The sequence below is a fragment of the Micromys minutus genome, assembly GCF_963924665.1.
Source record: "Micromys minutus genome assembly, chromosome: 1".
Lineage (NCBI taxonomy): Eukaryota > Metazoa > Chordata > Mammalia > Rodentia > Muridae > Micromys > Micromys minutus.
This window is the reverse complement of record NC_137969.1, coordinates 90,685,283-90,706,958: the sequence shown is the minus strand read 5'-3', so window position 1 is coordinate 90,706,958 and position 21,676 is coordinate 90,685,283. Positions and strand designations below refer to the sequence as shown.

The 21,676-nt window shown below is 37.6% G+C and overlaps 1 protein-coding gene across 2 annotated transcripts in view; it reads right to left on the bottom strand.

Annotated features, from left to right (window-relative positions):
* DTL (denticleless E3 ubiquitin protein ligase homolog) overlaps window positions 1–21,676 on the bottom strand; it is a gene marked incomplete at both ends in the record, with an annotated part of 34,155 nt that overhangs the window by 3,442 nt on the left and 9,037 nt on the right. For both annotated transcript variants that reach the window (XM_080910042.1, XM_080910043.1), the window contains 8 exons: window positions 2,753–2,888; window positions 5,726–5,815; window positions 10,268–10,380; window positions 14,294–14,398; window positions 14,642–14,745; window positions 15,946–16,019; window positions 19,243–19,355; window positions 20,635–20,700. In XM_080910042.1, coding sequence (XP_080766168.1) covers window positions 2,753–2,888; window positions 5,726–5,815; window positions 10,268–10,380; window positions 14,294–14,398; window positions 14,642–14,745; window positions 15,946–16,019; window positions 19,243–19,355; window positions 20,635–20,700 — 801 coding nt within the window. The remainder of the gene's footprint in view (window positions 1–2,752; window positions 2,889–5,725; window positions 5,816–10,267; window positions 10,381–14,293; window positions 14,399–14,641; window positions 14,746–15,945; window positions 16,020–19,242; window positions 19,356–20,634; window positions 20,701–21,676) is intronic.

Sequence of the window (21,676 nt, the reverse complement as noted above, 5' to 3'; positions counted from 1 at the left end):
TCTGAATGGCTGAACAATCCAGGTATGGTGGAATACATCTGGACTCTCAAAGTTTGTAGGCTGAGACAGGAGGATCATAGGCTAAAGGCCAACTAGGGTTATAGAGTAAAATCCTGCTTCAAAAAAAAAATCTGATCCCTCCCCCCAATCTAAAATTTCCCATTAAGCAGTGTTTTTACTGCTTATACACAATTGTCTTTATTCTCTTGTGATCACACCTATGCTGATCCTGTACCTCGGATATTATGCATAACCTGCAGTGACTATGTGAATGCAGGTGTCTCTTCCACACGTGGACAACTGCTGGATCATACGGGAGCTCCCTTTTTAATTTTTAAAAAAGAAATTGCTGTCTTATGTTCTTGAAATTTCCAGTAGAAATAACTTATAGGAACACTGATAGTGGACATCCTCACCTACACTTGTCACCCTTGTTAATTCCCTTTGGGACAGGGTTTTACCATATTCCCAGACTGGCCTTAAATCACAGATCTCCTTAACCTGGGATTCACAAGAGTTCTACACTATACTTTTAACAAAAGCTGAGGTGACTTGTGTCGCTGTGGTTTGAATTCATACCTTCCTGTTGACTAGTGGCATTTAAACATTTTCTAAAAAGACATGCCTTTTGAAATGTTTTCTTTTGACAGATGTTTACTAACAGCATTTTGCACATTTAAAAATTTCTAACATAAAAAACTTTTTAACGAGATCCTGTTTCTTTTACTCTATCACTAACACACTGTACATGAATGCAGGCTCCACTGACATTTCTGGCAGTACACTAAGGAACAGATACAATATAATCTTTAACATGGACATATACATTTTAACAGGAATGCAGGTCATTAGTAGAATCTTAGTCCTAAACAAGTGACACTGCTGTTCGGTTCTCCAACACATGTACAGACCTAAAACTTGGCACAATCACTTGGTACTTGACTTGGGCTCAACCATCCACACAACTTATCTTGTCACACCTGTGAAGTGAAACATCCTCACAAGAAGTGATCCTATCCAGGTTATCAGCTTTCCCACTTAATTAACAAATGGCTACTTATTTTCACAAGTCAAAGAATGACAAAGAACATTCAGAATTCAGTGCCCCAAGGCAAAAATCCCCATGTTTCAAGGATCTGGTAACACTAACCTCATATTCAAAGATAGACTCTTTCTCCAAAACAGCTCCCCTTCAGAAGACATGGCTTCTTAAGCCCTTCACTAATATAGCCAGGAGAAAGGTTTACAGTACAGTTATCATATAATTTTTGCATCTGTTTCCTAAGCTTGATAGTGAGACCAGAGGATGGGGATAAGGACTTTGTGTTTAGTAAGAATTACTAAACAATGTGAAACTTCACAGATGCTAATGGTGAGGTGCTGATAGAAGCACTAGGAAACAGACAGCAATTATCCTGTCTAATACAATGACAACAAACCCTGGAGCTTCATGTCAGAGTTCTGTATCTTTGCAATTAGGATAATCGTCTTGTCATTTAATGCCTAGACCAGAGCATCTCAATCTTGGCTGCATAGCACTAACCTAGAGAATCTTATGAAAATACAAACAGTTGACCTCCACTCACTACTTAAAAAAAAACCAAAAAATCCACGAGTAGCAAAGTATAAACTTTTCAAAAGTTCCACAAATTCTGATGCTTAGCCAAGACTGAGAACCTCTGGCCTCAACAGTGCTGTGAGATCCCCAACTGAAGCACTGTTAAAAAACCAGTAAGTAATAGAGCAGGTGCTGGCTGGAAAAGTAGGTCAGAGGGAGGAAGGTTGTACTTTGCAGTTAGTATCAAGAAAGTCAGAGAGCCCATCTGAAACCGGGACAGAAGTAATTAAGTAAATAGAACCTGGGAAAGTAGATGAACATAATTCTCAAAAGAAGCCAGCAGTGCAGTTAATAGCAGACAATCTGTTATAGAGTGCAATGCTAGAGAGAAGGTCAGGCTAGTTCAAACTCACTCTTCCTGACATCAGAGGCATGTCACAGAGGCTTTGATGACTTCAGTCATGCATGAACTTCATTTTCTGCTACTACTACTTTCCCGCTGTCCCTCAGTGCGTTAGCAGAGGAGGCATGCCAGCGTTCTCCTGCTGTACACCTTTAGCCACACCATGTCGTCTTCCAAAGAGCCACACATATGGCTCACCAATTACTTCACTTAACTAAGTCAGTGAGGCCCCTCTAACACAGAAACATTTGACAGCAATTTTCATTCTTTTCTCTCACTATGCTAATAAGCACCTCCTTTTACTTGATGTATTTACATCTGAGATTTGAGTCTTCAGGTCATTGCTAAACAAAACTAAGAGTTACATGACAGTCCACAAATATTTGTTAGCTAAGTCCATTGCTGTGCCTTTCATAGATGATAAACAGAGCTGTGCGATCAGGATATTTCTTTTAAGAAATGCCAAGGGAGAGATGGCTCAGCAGTTAAGAACACTGACTGCTCTTCCAGAGGTCCTAAGATCATTACCAGCAACCACATGGTGGCTCACAGCCATCTGTAATGGGATCTGATACCCTCTTCTGGGCTGCCTGAAGATAGCTACAGTGTACTTACATACATAAATCTTAAAAAAAAAAAAAAAGGCAAGATGGTGCTTTTCTTTTAAAATATTACAAAACAAGAGCAAACCTAGCCTCCCATAGTACACAGCAACTAATGAAACAAACCAACAAGAAACCTTGGAGAATGCATATATATATATATATATATATAAATATAAATATCCTTACCTGGGCCAGTGCTCACTTCTCTTTTCTTCTGAGAGGTCCAACCCACTATGGAATGTTTATCGCTTCCTGGCCTCTCCTCTAGGCCCCTATTCAAGCGCCAGATTTTTAGTGTATTATCATCAGAGCAGGTTGCAATCTAAGAATGAAGAAGAGAATGTGAAGTCTCACACTAACAAAATAAGAAATAGATGTTGGCTGAGGGCTCATGAGTGGTGACTGACTGCGCTGTAATGTGACACAACAGATGACACCTGAAGATCCCTTGTGATGAGCCATTCTCGATTTCCAATGGTACGTTAGTTTTTACATGCACATGCATACCAATGAAGAAGGGAAGAGAGCACCAGATTCTATGGGAATGAAGGTACAGATGGCTGGGAGTTTTGTATGTGCTAGGAACAGAGACTGGGTCCTTTGCAAGAACAACAGATGGCTCTCTCCAGCACACCATTCTCTCACCTACAGCTTTATAGTTGCAACTCATACCTTTAACTTTTTAACATAACATTATGTAATTATAGTTTCCTTTTATGAAATGATCAACCAATACATATCAGTTCTACAAGTTTCTTCTAAATTCTGCATGCTTGATCTTATTGCTAAAGCAACAAGAATATTTCCCAGATCAGACATAGCCCATGTCTCCAGCAATCCCTGACAAGTGCAATAGAACCACTCTTCCTCAGATTGCTCCTTCAGATAGGTAAAGGAGCAATCTGGAAAAACAAAAGTTCCCTAGTCTGAAAGAAGTTAAAAATAACCTTTGCCCCCTTAAAAATATCTGACCATTCCAGATCTTGGTCCCGAGCCTTTTATGGCAGAGAAAGCCCAGCTTGAAGAGCTAGAGGCAAATGGCCACTAATGCCAGAGCTGTTCCCCAGCATTTGTTTATACAATTTCTCTATTTCAGTCACTAAACAGAAAGGAAAAAAAGAACACACGTTCTTTTAACTTGTGGCCCCCAAGAGACTGGCAACATTTTCCTTCCCTTACTGGGAGGCCAAAAGACACATACTTTACTCAATGAAAAATGTTTGGAACTCCACAATTGCTCTATAGTGACAATAATTATATTTATAGACACTTATAATCTACTTCTTCACATTCTTCATCTTATTTAAAAAGCTGGGCACAGTGACATACACCTGTACGCCAAGCACCTGGGAGGTTAGGGCAGGAAGATGGTGAGTTTGAAGCTGAGCTGGACAGAAGCAAAATATTCTCTCTCAAAATCAAAAGTCTACAAAACAAGAAAAAAAAAACTGTTCAAAGTATCATGATGAAATAGAAAACCTGGAATTCAAAATAAGACTTCTATTCTTGAATTTAAGGCTTAAAAAGACAAGCTCAACCTCCCCAATTCTACGTTTTCTATTCTTTAAAATTATTTTAAAGAAGTTTTAAAAGGAGTGGTCACTAGATGAGTGTAGTCTTGCTTGCCATTTGAATCTTTTCTCATAAAAAATACAATACTTGGGAAAAGTTGGCATAATTAAACAATAAAAAGCCGTTTATCTTAGTTAAGTTCACAATGGTCTTTAAAAAAGCAAGGCATTTTATTTGATACTACATAGAGTCTTGGAGAGAAAATGTCACTAGGATAATAGCTACAGTGGTGAGTTTAAGAAAGGTCTGTATGAACAGGAACAATGCTGCAAGCACATGAAAGTGTCATAATGAAGTGCGTCCTTGTGCACACTTACAAAACTGAAACAATGGAATAGCAAGACAAACAAGCAAACAAACAAAACCCTAGGAAAAGTCCATAGCAGCTCTGAAACTAACAGGCCGCCAGTGCCATGGATCTGGGAGATTAGAAAGTCAAAACAAAGACAAAAACAAAGCTTCCTATATATAAGCATAGCTTCTTCTACTTCTGGCCTTTCTACATTTTAAGCTGTTGGCTACTAGTTAGTTTTCTGATCTGCTTCTTGTGGTTTAGCCACAGTAACTTGCGCTGTTAAGACTGGATAGTAACTACTTTGTCAGTTATATGTGAAACTCCACATCACTTTGTAGCCAATAGCCAGCAGTTACTATGTAAAAAGGGCAAAAACTAACTTTCAACTTATTTTTAATTTCTCTATATCGAATTTCCATTTTGTTGCTATTTTCTTGACCCCTTCACACCTTCATTTACTGCTCTGAGCCTTAGAGGGTTTTACGTATGTGTGAGTAGGGTATGCATGGGCACACAGGAGGAAGAGGAAGTTTGGGTATGCTCCTTCTATAGCTCTTCTGAGACACGGCCTCTCACTAAATCAGAAGTTTATGACCATCCAGCCAGGCAGGCTAGCTGGTCATCATGGTCCTGGAATGTTCCTATCTCTGAATGCCATTGGCAAGATTATAGGCATATAGCTTTTAAAATTGTTGCTGGAGATTTGAACTTTGGTCCTTATGATTGCATAGCAAGTGCTTTTACCCAAGGTGCCATCCTTCAACCACTTATTTTTTTCATCTTTGATTTGATTTAAAAATTTTTAAATCTATTTATTTATTTGTGTGTCTTTAAGCTTGTGACAGCAGGCACACATAAAGGCCAGATGTGCCGGATCCTCTTACAGCTGGAGTTATGGGCAGCTGGTTACGAGCCTCCTGATGCTGATGTGGATGCTAGGAACCAAACCCAGGTCTAACTCTTCAAGAACAGTGTCTGCTCTTAACTATCGAGCCATCTCTGCAGACTTTCACTTCAGATTTTAAGATTAATCTATCTTCAATTCAAAATTCCATTCCATATTTAAAGAAAGGAATGACTTAGTGAATTAGAAATCCAGTACATAATAATCTGTCATATTGGAGAGAAAAAGCAGGGAGGAAAAGAGTGTGTGTTATAATGAGCATGTGATAAACATTCTGGATTCTTTTAAATGTCTAAACATGAAAGCCTACCACTTTAAATAAACTATGGAAAATGCACAAATCTAGAATCCATTTTAAAAAATCAGTTATGAAGACTCATTCACAAACCTTAGTAAAGTCTGATGGACACCAGCACACAGATGTGACTTCTTGAGAATGACCCAGGAGCACAGTAGGAGGATGCCAGGGCATAGAAACCTAGCCAAACCAAAGAGAGCAAGTCAGTAGGACAGAGGCCAGAGCTTCCTTGACTATTTCTTAGGCTTTAGGGTGGTTAACAAAGTTAGAGCTACCTAAGTTCAACAGTCAAAGGCAAGCCTACAAGTTCAAACAGCAGCTGGCTCTTATCAATTAAAATGCAATTTTGGTACTGTTCCTCAGCCACTGAATGCTGAAGTTCAGTTCCAGGTACTGTTCTTCAACCCAGTCCCTCTTTACACAGTATACACATATCTACATCTTCTGTAGGCAGGCACTTGCAGGACTATTAGAATCAACTAAATTCTGAAGGTACCTGAAATGGGCAACTGGCTGTTTTAGGATAAGAAGAAAGGTTTATTTTTCTGCTTAAAGCAAGACACACAATTATGGCCAAAATCCAAAGTATCATCCTTTTATTTTAAATCAGATAACCTTCAATTTGAAGGGAGGGACATGAGCTACATTTTTATGATTTTTCATTCAAACTCTCAGTTAATCTGTCTGAAGGACAATTTAAAATTTCCAATAATCTTACCACATTTTAACGTACTAAGATTTAATGTATTAAGAATTCAGATTGTGAAGTACTGTGTATATCACTAAGGATCCTAAATGGATGCTTTCAGTGATAGGCACTTGATAGCACTGTACAGTCAACTCTTTCCAAAACTATCGAAATCTTTTAATGCAAACGGGAACCCAGCTTAATAAAGAGTACAAGCTCACGTGGCTATCATTGGTACATATATTTGAAAAGGTGCATTGTGAACATAGTCTCTATTTTCCTGATGCTCTGAATCATTTGCATAAAGAAGGCAACTTTGAAAAAAATTCTTATGACAATGAATGAGTCAGCTTAACAAATTCTTCAGATCACAGCTAAGAGAATAGACACTGGTTCATAAGTTAACTAACTCAATCATCACTCTTGGCTCTGTTATGAGGCAAATGTACAACGACCAAAATCACAAAAACAAAGAATATACTCTAATTTGCCTTGTTAAAGTTTAATGTGTTAACAAATACATAAATCATTCCTACAATGCTACAGACTGTAAGTCATTCTTTCGCAGAAAAATACACTTTAGAAAGGATGTTAAAAGGCGGTTTCACACTATCCCAGCAGCCAGGAATTCTTCCTTTCTATTTGTAATGACCCCGGTCCATTAGGTTTCTCTTTACCCAAGACTCAAAAGATGGAAGGCAGAGGAAACTCCACACATAAGTGTCTAGGCAACATTTCTTCATGTTATTCTATGGCCCTGCTCCTTCCTTAGTTTCTAGCTTAGGGTCTACCTAGGGGAACTTAACTCTATATACAAAATAGTAAAGTTTTAAGAAAAATCACGTGCCTGCCAACAGAATGTACTCAGTTATGAACTTTTCTACAGACTTAAAGAAAAAAAAAAAAAGACCCCTATAAAAACTCAGAGCAAAGCAGTAAAGTCAGCATTTAGTCACTGAATTCATAAACCAGGTACTTTATATAGTATCAAAAAATAGGTAGAAGTTACCTAAAAAACAAAACACATGTAATTAAGCATCACATGACCTGTTCCTTGGTATATATATTCTTTAATGTACTAGGAGAGATGAAAAGATCCTCTAGCAAAACTGTACAAACGGTGACAGAACTTTAATAGTACAAAATCCCGAACAAAAACTGGTAAGCCTATAAAGCAGAACTTTCTTTAGCCTTAGAAGTACTGACTGGGTTAGAAGTAATGTGCAATTGCCCAAACCTCGAAAACATACTTAATCAAAGTCAGACACAAAATGGCACATATTATGTGATACTATTTATACAAAGTGTCTCAAATAGGCAAACATCCATGAAGAGAAAAAAAAAATAGTGATCACACTGAATTGCACACAATGATGCAAAAGCATTATTTAGTGATGCTGGGGAATCAAATGCAGGGGTCTGTATATGCTAGGGAAATAACTTACTATACTCTGAACTCTTAAGTAGATTTTAGCCAACTCCTAAATTGTTTTAGTAAAAAGGGAAGGAAAGAAGCCAATTGCTGATAAGGTTTTTGTGAACCTTGGTAAGCTCAGGACTATCTTAGGGTACTTATTCTCAGACTACTATAAAGAGGATTAATTTTTCTCATGAATCTCAAATGGCTTTGAATTAATTTTCCAATTAAGTTTAACACCAATCTGTTATAAAAACCATTCCTATAATTATTTGATTTCATTTCTTCCCTTGAGTAGGATGGAAACTATTTTAAAGTTAAAAACAAAACAAACACTTAAACATCTTGGGGTGGTCAATACAGAAAACTGTCCTTTTATACATGTTCTACTTTTTATAGAATGTTAAAGACACAAAGAATCTCAAAGTTAAAATTCTGAGGGACCTCTAGAAGTAAATGGCTCTCACCTTTAGACCTCAGAAAGCACTTTGAATACTTAAGCATACAGGGAAAAAAAATCTCCCTACTCTGCCCAATTGGAAACCAAATCTAATCTTTATTTTTGCCATGAGATCATTTACACTTCCTAAAGTGTCAGGCTCCATGTTCCGCCAGTCAGCGGCAGAATGACCATGCCAAATGAGTTTATTTATATCCACTTCAATACTATTCAGTAGTTGTATCAGAAACAGACAGGGAAAGAGAGGGTGGAACAAGGGGTGGGAAATTAGAAAGCAGAACATTGTCTTTTTAGAATGTTGGGCCTTAGGATCAAAGTCTACAAATGTAGTCCATTCTCTTTCCCCGAAGATATAACTCTTTTCTGATGCAAGGCCTTTAACACAGATCAGTTTCAATGAGAGCCTAATCTAACCCATTAGAGGAGTAGTAGTAGCAGAGTTAAGACGCCCCAGTGGTTGGGACACTCAGCATAAAAGGAATTCTGCTTAAACTCCTTCTCCCTTAAATAATGGAAAAAGGAAACTGAGCCATCTCACTGGGTAAATTCAAGTTTAGGAGCAGCAAGCTTGCCAAGATCTCAAATATCAGGCCAGCACAGTGAGCTATGTGCAGACAGGCAAAATGTCCATCCTGTCTGAACCATGTCGTTCAGTGGTGATGTGGAACCAAACCTGGAAATTTAGTAAGGGTCTCCAAGATTTCTAATGGGCCAGAAACCCCAACAAGTACCTAGTGTGCGCCACCTCAATTCTCACTAACCAAATACAACATTTAAAAAGGATCCTGTGCTAGAGAAATTTAAAGAATTGCCAAGAAAATGTGTATGTATATATTTAGTTACATACATAATCACATAACTGTAATTAAATAACATCTAAAATGGCTTAAAACAATAGTTGGTATAAATGTATTTTTGCACGAATACTTTAATCTAGTATTTATGTATGGAATTGGCCATCCTATGTTATTTAATATGTCTAAATTTTCAGTTGGTGTTTTTCTTTCCAGAAAGAAACCACAAATGACAAAGACTTGTAGACTGAATGAGATTCTGTAGCTTGGGAGTTAAAAGTAGAGAAAAATGCAGTAAGACAGTGAGGAAAGAAGAAACAAAATACAAAGAGCAAAACTTTGAAACTCAAAAATTCAAATATAAGAGAAGCATTTGTACCATGTAGAGACAGTTTAAATGAGGAGAGCTATAGTGTACTCATATACATAAAACAAAAACAAAAAACTTCAGGAAGAGTAAAGAAAGCAGGTAAAAGGCACTTTTGTAAGATGGGAGTCTCAGATATACACTCATAAAAAAATTTCATTAAAACTCCAATAACCAAGATGCCCATTAGAGACAGGCCAAACACAGCTGCCTTGGCCAGAGTGGCATGTCTATCTTGTGACCACTGGGAAGACTGTCACTAGAAGCTGTCTGTGGGGACCCTGTCATTCTTGCAACTCCAGGGGTAAGAATCATCCTCTGCCCTTCCCCCAGGACTTCTTTCCATTAACATCATTTAAGTTTCTTGGCTTATGGCACTTGCTTTAGAATATGGGTATATAAAATAAAGTTTTTAAGAAGCATATATTCATTTAATAAACAGTAATAGAGAATCTATAAAATAAGGAAATATTAAATAATTCTATTAACTGCATTAAAATACCTGATAATAGCCTGAAGGCTAGATATTGCTGCAAGAGAAAAGAATAAGGAAGAGTTATTACATTAACAGCTGTGTGCAACTGTTCGAATGAAAGTCTATGATGGACACCCCAGAGTCTGACGATATGGAACAGAATGCGCAGTGTACATAATTTTCAAGAAGCAACAGCATTGGAGGTTATGACCACTTTTCAGAATTCTCTGTCTCCTGACATCCTGTCCAGCAGGACACAGAACGCGCCCCCCCCCCCCTTTTTGATACATGGTAATAGTCCTAAAAGGAAGTGCTCAGCAAGAAGTGACCTTGCAAACACTTGGTGGAAAAAGCAATCAGTGTGTGCTTGTGCTACACAAACCTCACACTGGACCACAGTTTTCTATTTGTGTGGGGACTTGACAACTCACCTTCCAAATGTAGGCAGCTTCATCACTTGAACCACTGACTAAAAACTGGTCATCTGGACTAAGACTTGATTTTACATAAAAGGTAGAGTTCTGGTGTCCATTGAAGACAGCCACTGCCAGGGGAGAAAAAAAAAAAAAAGACTTGGCTGCCATCATTTCCAGTATTCCAATGACAAAACATACAAGAGTTACCACTGTCTCAGCTTATGTTACCAAATAGTAGGGAGCCAAGTGTTGAGACAGAACAAAATAAAACACAGATTAAAAATAAGGTTTGTAGGCTGGAGAGATGGCTCCAGTGGCACTGACTGCTCTTCCAGAGGTCCTGAGTTTAATTCCCAGCAACCACATGGTGGCTCACAACCATCTGTGATTGGATCTGATGCCCTCTTCTGGAGTGTCTGAAGACAGCTACAGTGTACTCACATACATAAACAACTCTTCAAAAAAAAAGTTTGTATTAGACCCAATTTACTTAACCCAGCATAAGCTTGCTATGAACTGACCAAGTGTCATATGACAATGTCATGAAAAAGAATGCAGGGCACCTAATCCTACAGTAAATACAAACTACACCTATCTTAATATCCTACAGGATTTTCTCCACTGATAGCATACTAATCTTACTACTGTGAGCTTCTTGAGTGTATGTCTCACTTTTTCTAGGCTGTAGTACTTTAAACAGAATAAAACTTCAAATATTTGTTGCATGAAAAGGTAAAAATAAGGGCAAAGAATCATTTGAATTCTGGCTGACATGCCAAAGTTTATTATTTTATTATTATTTATTTTTTGGCTTTTTAAGATAGGGTTTCTCTGTGTATCCCTGGCTGTCCTAAACTCAGAGATCCACCTGTTTGTTTTGTTTTTCCCTAATCTAACTCTCTAACAGACTGACCAAGAGGGACACAATGTGTGTTCATCTGTAAACTGCTTCTTTAGGTTTCTGACTAGACACAGAGAAAGAGCAAGTAACCACATCTTGTACAATGTGCTCAAGAATACTGGCATCAGAACACTACTAGAAAATTTAAGCTTAGTTACCAAAGAATGTAAAGACAAAACAGGAAAAAACCCAAAACATTTGAATGCTTCACAGAGGAAGAGGCAAGAGTAAGAATGTCAATGGCTTTTGTTAAGTATCACAGAAACCCATACCATTTAAAAAAAAAAAAAAAAACACTGGAAAAAAAACCAAAACCTTTGTATTCATACCTTTTAAACAAAAACAAAAACTTGGTTCCAAAGAGATGGCTCAGAGTTAAGAGCACTGACTGCTTTTCTAAAGGACTTGGGTTCAATTTCCAGAACCTACACTGTGGCCTTTAACCATACATGCAGATATAACACACAACAACAACAAACCCCTCACTATGATAAAGACCTTCATAATAGAAGTTCATTCATTCTGAGGACTGCTTTAAAACTGAAGTTATTTATACTTTGCAATGAACTAAGAATGGAAAATTATAAATTGAATTTCCTAACCCCAATTTTTTGTTTTTCAAGACAAGAGTTTCTCTGTGTAGTCTTGGCTGTCTTGCATTCTGTAGACCGGACTAGCCTTGAACTCAAGAGATTTGCCTGCCCTTGCCTACCAAATGCTGGGATTAAAGGTGTGCACCACCATTGTCGAGACTAACCCTGTTTTTTTTTTTTTTTAATGCCCTCTGCTGGTCTAGGAAAAGCTGGTATGAAGCACATTACAAATGTTTCAGATATGGCCAAAACTCCTAAAACCGAAAGGTAGCTTTCATTATAATTAACTCACTTTGACATGTCACTCTGAGGTGAAGACAGAGTCTTATTATGCAGCCAATGATGGCCTTGAACTCCTGATCCTCCTGCCTTAGTCTCCCAAACACTGGGATTGTAAGCATGTGGTATTATGTCTGGCTTCAACTTAAAATTCTATGCTAAACTGAGCATGAGATGTCATTATTAGTACATTCATTCATACTGTGAATTGGAAAAAACAACTCCCCCCCCCCAAAACACATGCATGAAGTCCTTGTCCTTTCCAAAGTCTTAGAAAAGCAAGTACTTAACACATCCTGTTTATACATACATTTAACTCTTTTAGTTTCTGCCACAACCCAAGGTCTCTTTATCATGTAGTCTTGGCTGTCTTCAAACTCAGTGACCCAGTTAGCTCTGTGACCCGAGTGCTAGGACTAAGTACGTGCCCGCACACCTAGATAGCATTCTAAACAAACCTATCCAGAACAACTTTAAAATTGCAGAAAGGCAAACTAAACTCAAGACTGTTTGGTACTATATTAAAGGAAATTATACTTAAATAGTATACACTTGATAATGAACCAGGATTCAGTTCCATCTTGTGTGTATGTCCTGTGAGCTGTATATAATCTGTGGGGGTCAAAGGTCAAAGACACCAGGTGTTTTCCCCAGTATTCTATCTCCAAACCTAGATAAGTCTCTTACTGAACCTAAAGCTATCCAATTCTAAAAGACTAGCTGGCCATAAGCCCCAGAAGTTTTAGAGCTTCCCCAGGAGAGACTATAGGCGTGTGCCACGGTGCCTGTTTTCACGTGAATGCTAGTGATCCAAGCTCAGGTCCTCATGTCTATGTGACAAGCACTTTACCAACTGAGCCATCTTTCCAGGCTGTAAGTATACCCCTCTTCCTCTTTTTTAGTTGTACTGGGGATTGAACCTAGATCACCAGATACGTACTCTACCAAAGGGCTAGATTCCCTAGCCTATTTTGTCTTTTGGTGAAAGATTTGAACAGTCATATTAATTATGGTTATTGCTACAGCTCATGTAAGATGGCTAGGGGAAAATATTTAGACATTTCTCTAAGAGTACAACCAAAATGACCCAATTCTATAGAATTTCAGGGATTTCTTGTTTATCAGTGCATTTGGGAACTAAATGGCTCTGGGATGAGGTGTGACATTCAAAGGTTTTTTTTTTTTTTTTTTTTTTTTAAGCAAACTAAACTTGAGGAAGAACTATGGTACCAGAACATATGTATATTGCTTAAGTAACTGATTATCTTAAAATAATGCAATCCCTAATTCCCTTCCTTTAAAATATATTTATTTTTATTTTATATGTATGAGTATTTTCCTTGCATATTTTTATACTATGTGCACACCTGGTATCTAACAGTGAAGCCAGGAGTGGGCATTACATCCCTGTGTGCACTGGTAATTGAACCTGTGTCCTCTGCAAGGGCAGCAAAAGCTTTTAACTGCTGAGCCATCGCTCCAGCCCCCACCCCTAATTTTATATTCTTGAGAAAGACAGAAAAGAAAAAAGGTAAGTTTGGAAAAAAAAACCCCAGGAAACAAATGGTTTTATCTAACATTGAGAAGGCAAAAACCTATCAGGAAAATCTACAATCCTCTAGTTTTGAAAGAATAAAAGTTGAGGACAGTTTTCTTTATTTGCAAGTGTATTAAATTGACAATCAGGATAATTTTAGGGCTTGGAGTGATGGCTTAATGGTTTGCAGCATTGGCTCTTACAGAGGATCCAGGTTTGATCCCTAGCACCCATTTGGTGGCTCACAACTACGTATAACACTAGTTACAGCTCTGTAACACCCACAGACATCAGGCATGTACTTGGTACACATACATATAGGCAAAAAACCCCAAACCAAACCAACCCAACAAACAAAAAAATAAAACCCCCAACCCAAACAAACAAACAAACAACTAAAGCAAACAAAAAAAACTTCATACATATAAAACAAGTAAATCTTAAAAAAAAAAAAAAAGAAAAAAAAAAAGAAAAAGATAACCCTGAACATAGATGAAAAAGCATGGTTTTGGGAGACTCACAGTAGGAATCTGTTAACTTATAAAATGGTCATAGTAACACATACTCATGATAACAGCACAGGAACTAATTAAAGATGGCAGAGTCCTCATGTGGCTAATGTTAATTAAAAAAAAAAAAAAACAAAACAAAAATGAAAACCACTACTGAATTATCATTAACAAAAGAGCAAATCTTAGTTTCCTGATAAGAGAATTTGAGTAACAACTCACCTGGAGAAGTCTTTAAGCCAGTCATATTGAACATATAGATGTTGTCATCTGTGCAGTTAGCAAATAAAGTAGAGCCAGTAGAGTCCAAAACCAAACTCGAGTATCCTGGGAAAAGTTAACAGAGTGTTAAGTGAGGTTAAAGTGTGGGAACAAAAACAGTATATATGCCGTAAGATTAATTGTTTCAAAAATAAAGAAATCAAAACTATTTTAAGAATTTTATCTTACATCCATAGAGAACATTAACTGTTTCATAAGTTTTTGCTGAAATTAGCCTGGTAGTAACACTTTAATTCTTTTTCTATTTAATGAAAATTCATATTTCACCCCAAATTCTATAAGGCTTACCCAGTTTTCGAGTGCTGGTTCCTGGGTAGAGGAAAGACTTGGATGCTACGGGCTCTTGTCGATAAGCAGTGTAATTCTTGCGTAAATCCCATACCTTGATTATTCTAAAACCAAGACAAGTACTTTATAAACCATCTCTTCATAGACCAGTGCTTCTCAGTCTTCCTAATGCTGGGCCCACTAATATAATTCCTTATGTTGTGGTGACCCCCCACCATGGAGTTATTTTCATTGCCACTTCGCAACTGTAATTTTGCTACTGTTATGAATTGTAAACATCTGAGATGCAGATGGTCTTAGATGGCCCCCGGGAAAGGGTGGACTGACTCCATAAGGATTGACACCTGCCAGTCTACACCTACCCTATCAATTCACTTCCATGAGTGTGAAATGACTTTTGTTTTCTGGCACACTGCCCAGGTACACGGAGGACAGCTCACTGGAATCCAACTTAACTGTTGCATATGACTGTTTCCAATGCCAAGCTTATAGCTCGTATAAACGGAAACAGATGTGATGTGACCCAGTGATGAGTCACTGACACTTATTCCAGGGCAGCGGGAAAAGGAAGATGGAGGTCAGATGTCGATAGTCATTGCTCCATTGTTCTTCTAGAAAAAACACTTCCTAACCTCTAAGACTGCATATATCCCCTGAAACACAGGGTGGACACCCCACACTTTATTTCTATACATAACTCCTTAACTAAACACATTTTCCTGTGAAAGAGAAAAATGTTTTCATTTTACCTATTGGAATAATTGTCTTGTTCCTTACTTTTTTTCTTTGTGGGTTATCTAGAACCACACATTTATCATAAAATAGCAGTACCTTTAGTAAGAAATATTTTAAATTAAAAACTTGAATACAGAATTATATTTGGAAATACAATTGGCAAAGATGTACATGTAAAGAATCCCTGCATATAAACAATCCATTTTTACAGTACTCCGTAGAGTAAAGAACAAATGAACAGGCACTGCAGACGTACTTGGCTATCAGTATTTAGATCAATCACAGATAACACATACAGTAGTATGTAGGCCTTAACTGTACTGTTTATAACACAAGCAAGCTACCCACCCTGCAGCAGCTGACACTGCTATGTGTTAGAGACACTGTATTATCTCAATACACACATGTATTAGCTCAATTTTTATTTTCCAGTGTGACCTGTAAACTTCCCAACTCTAGCATAAACTGTGTCTAAGATAAGGCACATACATAATTACTTCAATGGGACTAGGTACTACCATAGCTCACAAAAGGCAGTGGGGTAAAAAGCAGAAGAAATAGTCTTTTACCCATCCACGGCTCCTGCTGAGACTAATGTATTCTCATCCTGAAAGAGGACCACAGTAACACTCTGCTGGGAATCCTAAGAGTACAAAAAAGAAAAAAGAAGGAAATTCTGTTTGGGGCATCACAGCTTCACCAGGGTACTGAAAACTAGCTTTTCTGAAGCTGCTGTGAGACTGTCTTCTAAAAATGTCAGGATGTCATGATGTCACTGATGACACCTCAACAATACAGCTGCCTTATAAACAGGACCCAAAGATGTCCACTAATAGACTGCAAACATGAAAGAGGGACTCTCATAGGGTCCCACATATAGACAAACAACTATAAGCAATGAAGAAATTCTGAGAGCAGGAGAAATAGTATCCCCCAGAGAGGATACTTCCTGTCCAATTATTCCATACCATGTGGTCAGTCCTGAAATCATATGTACTAAACAAACAGAATGTCATATTTATATATTTAGACATGTATGCATGTGTATATAATATACAACAATAACAAAGAAGCCATGATTTTGAGAGGGAGAGAGGTAGGAGGCAAGAGTAAAGGTAAAGGGAAAATGTTAATTAAAAAAAATTATTGAAGAAAAAAAAAAAAGCAAGGCATGGTAGTGCATTTCTCTAAACTTAGCAGATGGGAGACAGAGGCAGGTCTCTTGTGGGTTCAAACCCAGCCTGGTTACATAGTAAGTTCTAGGTCAGTTGGGCTATTTAGAGATCCTGTCTCAAGAAAACAAAATGAAACCAAACAAAGTCATGCTTACAAGAAGCAAAATTTCCCTAGTAAGATGTTTCAGTGGGCATGACACCTGGTGTGGAGCCTCAAGAACTGAGCTAAGTTGTCCTTTGATCTCTCCATGCCTGCCATTGTTTACGTGTATAACATGTACACAATTCTCTCCTTCCACTGTGTGAGTTCCAGGGATCAACTTTAGGCCATCAGGAATAAGAGAAAGCTCCTTTACCCACTGAGCCACGTTGCTGGTCCCTTAATCTTTTTCCAGTAATTCTACATGTTACTAAGGAAACAGCTTAAACACTACTATTAACATAAATATTAACATTTTCATCAGCAACATGGTCCAGAAGATAAAAATGCACTTGCTCTGCAAGCTTGGCAGCCTGAGTTTGATCACAAGAGACCATGGTGGAGAAAAATGACTTCTAAAAGTTGTCCTCTTATTTCTATATAGTCACACCAACATGAGCACACCACACAAATAAACAGGCTACGACTTGTTCCAGTCTACTCAGAAGCTCAACACAGAAAATTGATCTCTCCTGTGTCTGATTCACCAGAGAATGTTGCTATATGTTCAGTTACGTGTGCAGAAAAGGCACTGGTTAGGGGAACTTTATCTCCTAAGTGCTACTCCCTTAAAAGTTCTCTTAGAATCCAATGAAATTTGATATTTTAATGTCATCTGGTCTCCACAGATTTAGGGTATGGACTAAAGAATGCACTGTTTAAACACAATAGTTTAGCAGCTACACTTCCCCCCTAAATATTTATTCAGGCTGTACATAAATATCAGAAAACTGCATTGAGATCAATGGCCACTTTTCTAGAAAAAATATGTGGGCATGTTTGAGCTTCTGTCTACTACACACACAACTGCAGCAGTACATTCCATATACACGGTGTATGGGTGGTAAACTACAGCAGGGTCATTTGCTGGTATGCCTAATCCATATAGTGCCAAGAGGCAAGGCTGCTGATAGGCTGTGGTGTCTTATAAGCTGAACTTGACTTCCCATATGCCTGACCCTGCCCTTAATGATGTAAGAAGCACCCACTCACTTTCCACAGTCATAGCAATTCCCCTACCCCAGCATCATCAGCTACTGAGTAACCGAGTCATCCTCACTAGGCTATATCCAGTAGCTGCTGGCTATCCTCAAAAGGTTGGGGAAAGAGATCAGACCTACACTCTACAAGGCATCATGCATACTCGAGAATGGGTTCTGGGATGTTGGCTTAAACAATCTTAGGTAGCCTACTTTTTATTTCTGAAGGCTTTCTCCCATCTTTCTACAAGATCAAAGGGTACAGTTACCCTCTCCTGTTGAGATAAAACATTTTGCAAGTGTGGCAGTTAATTCACTTTCATCTGGTTAAGAAAGTGAAACCACATCCTTGAAGCCCAGGAAAAGATTTTGCAGTTAAGATGCTTGTTTAAAGTAGCTAGTAATGACTCAGTTTATTTTTATTTCTTTAACCACTGTTTTAAAGCAGTGATTCTCAACCTTCCTAATGATGTGACCCTTTAATACAGTTCTTCATGTCGTGGTGACCTACAACCTTAAAGTTGTTTTCATCATTACTTCATAACTGTAATTTTACTGTTATGAATTGTAAATATCTGATAATGCAGGATATCTGATGTGACCTTCAAGGGGACACAACCCACACATGTTGAGAAGTGCTGGTCTAAAAGCTGTGCATATGTTTATTCTACATCAAACTACTGTGTCCCAAACATCAGGGTTCCCTTAGTTTTTATCACTCAAGATGACTTGCCCCTTTTCCCCAAGTCCATATGACTCTGAGATCTTGATGTATATGTATTGTACATGGGACCAGCAGCCGGCATACCAGTCAATGCAGTTCCTGTTTAATAGTCTTTGCTTAAGCATTTGCATGTCTGTGAGTGCTTGGGCCTTTCTCTAAAAAATGTACAAATCATATAGAAGAACAATCTACCAGATCTGGCAAGCATCCCCAAAAATTTAATACTAAAATTGTACAAATTTCAGCATTTCTCTTTCAGTAAGTTGACTAAAACATCTAGAAGAAAATAACTAAAACTCCATCCATCTTTATATTACCTATTTTCATTAAAAATAACATAGTGCATGTTTCAAAAAACAAATAAAAAATGTACATCTATGACTCATTTCCCATGAAAAGCTTGCACTCGAAATTTAACATGCTTCTTCAAACTACCTTTTCACCTTTTAACAAAAAGTATGTGTGCCTCAGAAAACTGAATCTTTACCATGCTCCCTATATAATCCACTGGAGTTGAGAACCATTGCAGTGGCACTAAGTAAGTTATAAACAGTTAATACCAGAGAAATGTTACATCCATCTTTTTGCCTAACAAATTCCTTGATTCTCTTTACTGTTAAGAGGCACTAACATCACACTTGGTGGCTCATACCTATAGTCCTAACACTTGGTAGGCTGAGGTAGAAAGATCACGTATTCCAGGCCAACCTAAGCATACAGAGATCTTGCCTCAAAAAGCAAACAAAACAACAACCCCTATTTACACACACACTTCTCTAAAACCTTACCACAGCCGGAGCAAGTCCTTTTGAACTCTGTTTCTTCTTGGGTTTTGAAGGGGTTTGTTTGTCTGCAGTATTGTGAGCTCCACTGATTTGATTCACTTGTCTATAAAATCCATCTGAAAGGTTCCAAGGGAATTGACTTTAGTGTTTTCTGATTTCAAACTAAATGTAATATTTAAACATTTACATACAACCTCAACATTTTGTGATTTTTGACTAACTAGTAAAATATAAAATAATTATTAAAAAAAAAAAAAAACCTGAAGAGGCTCAGAGGTAAATACCTGTGGCCAAGCCTGATGACTTGATTCCCAATCACAAGGTCAAATGGGAGAATGGATCCACTCTTGTGTGCTGGGTTTGTGCATACACACAATAAGTTAAAAAACAAAAACCCCAACAATCCCAAAGAGCTAGTTTATCTCCCTTGGTGAGTTTATAACATATGCAAAGAAAAACAGATATAGTTATACCTGTTTATTCATAACAGCTAAAACATGTAAACAATCAAGGTATTCTTCAGTGGATACAATGTGGTATACCTGAATGAAAGAATAATTCTGTGCTAAAAAGAGGTGAGTTATACATGTCATCTATGTGTCAATATCGCTAGCATGTATAATATTAAAAATAAACCCTGATGCAAATATTGGATTTGGGGTAATTATGTATCAGCCAACACCCACCAGCTGAAAAATTTACCAACTGAGTAACAGGAGAAGCTGTGTATGTGTAGGTGTTCAGTACACATGGGACTCTCTGCACTTTAATGTTACTATGAAATTAAAACTGCTCCACAAAAATGGCTTAATATTTTAAAAACAATACATAAATCAATGATAAACACACCAGTGACCATCTCCTTTAATACCACAATTTTACAATACAAGCTTATATTCATTTAATTTGACTTTTTAAAAAGGCAAAATTAATTTTTTTTAATGTAAGGGGAGAAAGGGAATGTACCCCATGATGCCAGAGTATGGAGCTCAGAGGACAACTTGAGGGAGTTTGTTCTCTCCTTCTACATATAGGAGCTGAACTTGGGTAGTAGGGCTTTGATGACCAGCACCTTTATTTGATAAACCATCTTGTCAGAATGAACAGGAAAACTAAAAACAAAAACTCCTCAAACAAACCTTTATTTAGTGAACCTATGCATTAGTAGCTTTAATTCTATCAATATTGTAGGCAAGTGGAATTATAATTCAGAGACAATATGAAAATAAAAACATGTATTAATAGCTTTGCAATAATCATTACCTTGAGAATTGAGCAGGACCCGGAACACAAGTGCCCCCTGCTGGTATCAGATAAAATCACTAGCATTTTCATTTTATTTTAGTAAACACAGGGTGAGTCACACTTATTAAAATTAAGACAGAATCAGTTTACCTTTTTTGTTGCACCTGGTGTCCCAGATCATAATGTTGCCATCTCTGCCACCTGTACAGAATACAGCTGTGGGAACAGTTCATCAAGATGTTATAAAACTAGTCAAAGGTCAAAGACACATTTCCATTTAAATTTTCCAGAGAATACATTCTCCAAAAGTACTGAGTTTGGCACCAGATATTATAGTAAGAAAATGATAGCACAGCAATTGTTAACACATAGGAGAACTTACTATCATAAGATATCTTAAGTTCTACACACTTTTCACACACTACCTCAATTCTGCCTGTGATCTAGTAGGTAGGCACTACTCTTCCTATTAAGTTAGGTAAGTAACATCTAAAAGTCTTCTTAGCAGGTAAAAGTACTGGGTATGGAAGAGGCACCAGCACTGAACAGAACACAACTTCCATTTATTTGTAGTACTGTATTCTCTAGGTAAAAGTAAAAGTGAAGTATGTAGCTTCAGCTGCAAAGCACTGCCTGGTATATATGCACATTTACAAGAAATTTAAAAAGCAATTCTGCTTCCTATATGGAAGAATGAGCAATTAACAAACTAATTCAACCATCATAGCTATAAAATGAACAAAGTACCAAAACAACTACTTGAGAGCTTTGTGAATACTGAATAAAAATACCTAATTTTGTAGGAATTAACAACTAAATCAGGTGATTAGACTGGAGCAAGCAAGGTAAAAGGTAACTAATTGCCAATAGATAAACCTGTCAGTTTCCTTTTAAGACAGAGGAACTAAGGAAAGAGGATGGGAGTGGAGAGAGGCTCTATCACAAGAGCTGCCCAAACAGGCGAGCTAGACAGAGAACCTTTACTTATGTCTTCAAACTCAGCCCCATCTCTGGATGACATGTTAAATTGAATGTGGATAGATCCACTGCCCTCCTACATTAACTGCTGTACAACTCTGAGTAAACTAAAAACTGTTTAAATATACAGTTTATAAAAAAGCAAATATTGTTGTATGTAATATGGTTTGAACAGTTTACCCCCTTGTGTACCAGCCAGGTAAAAGTAGGGCTC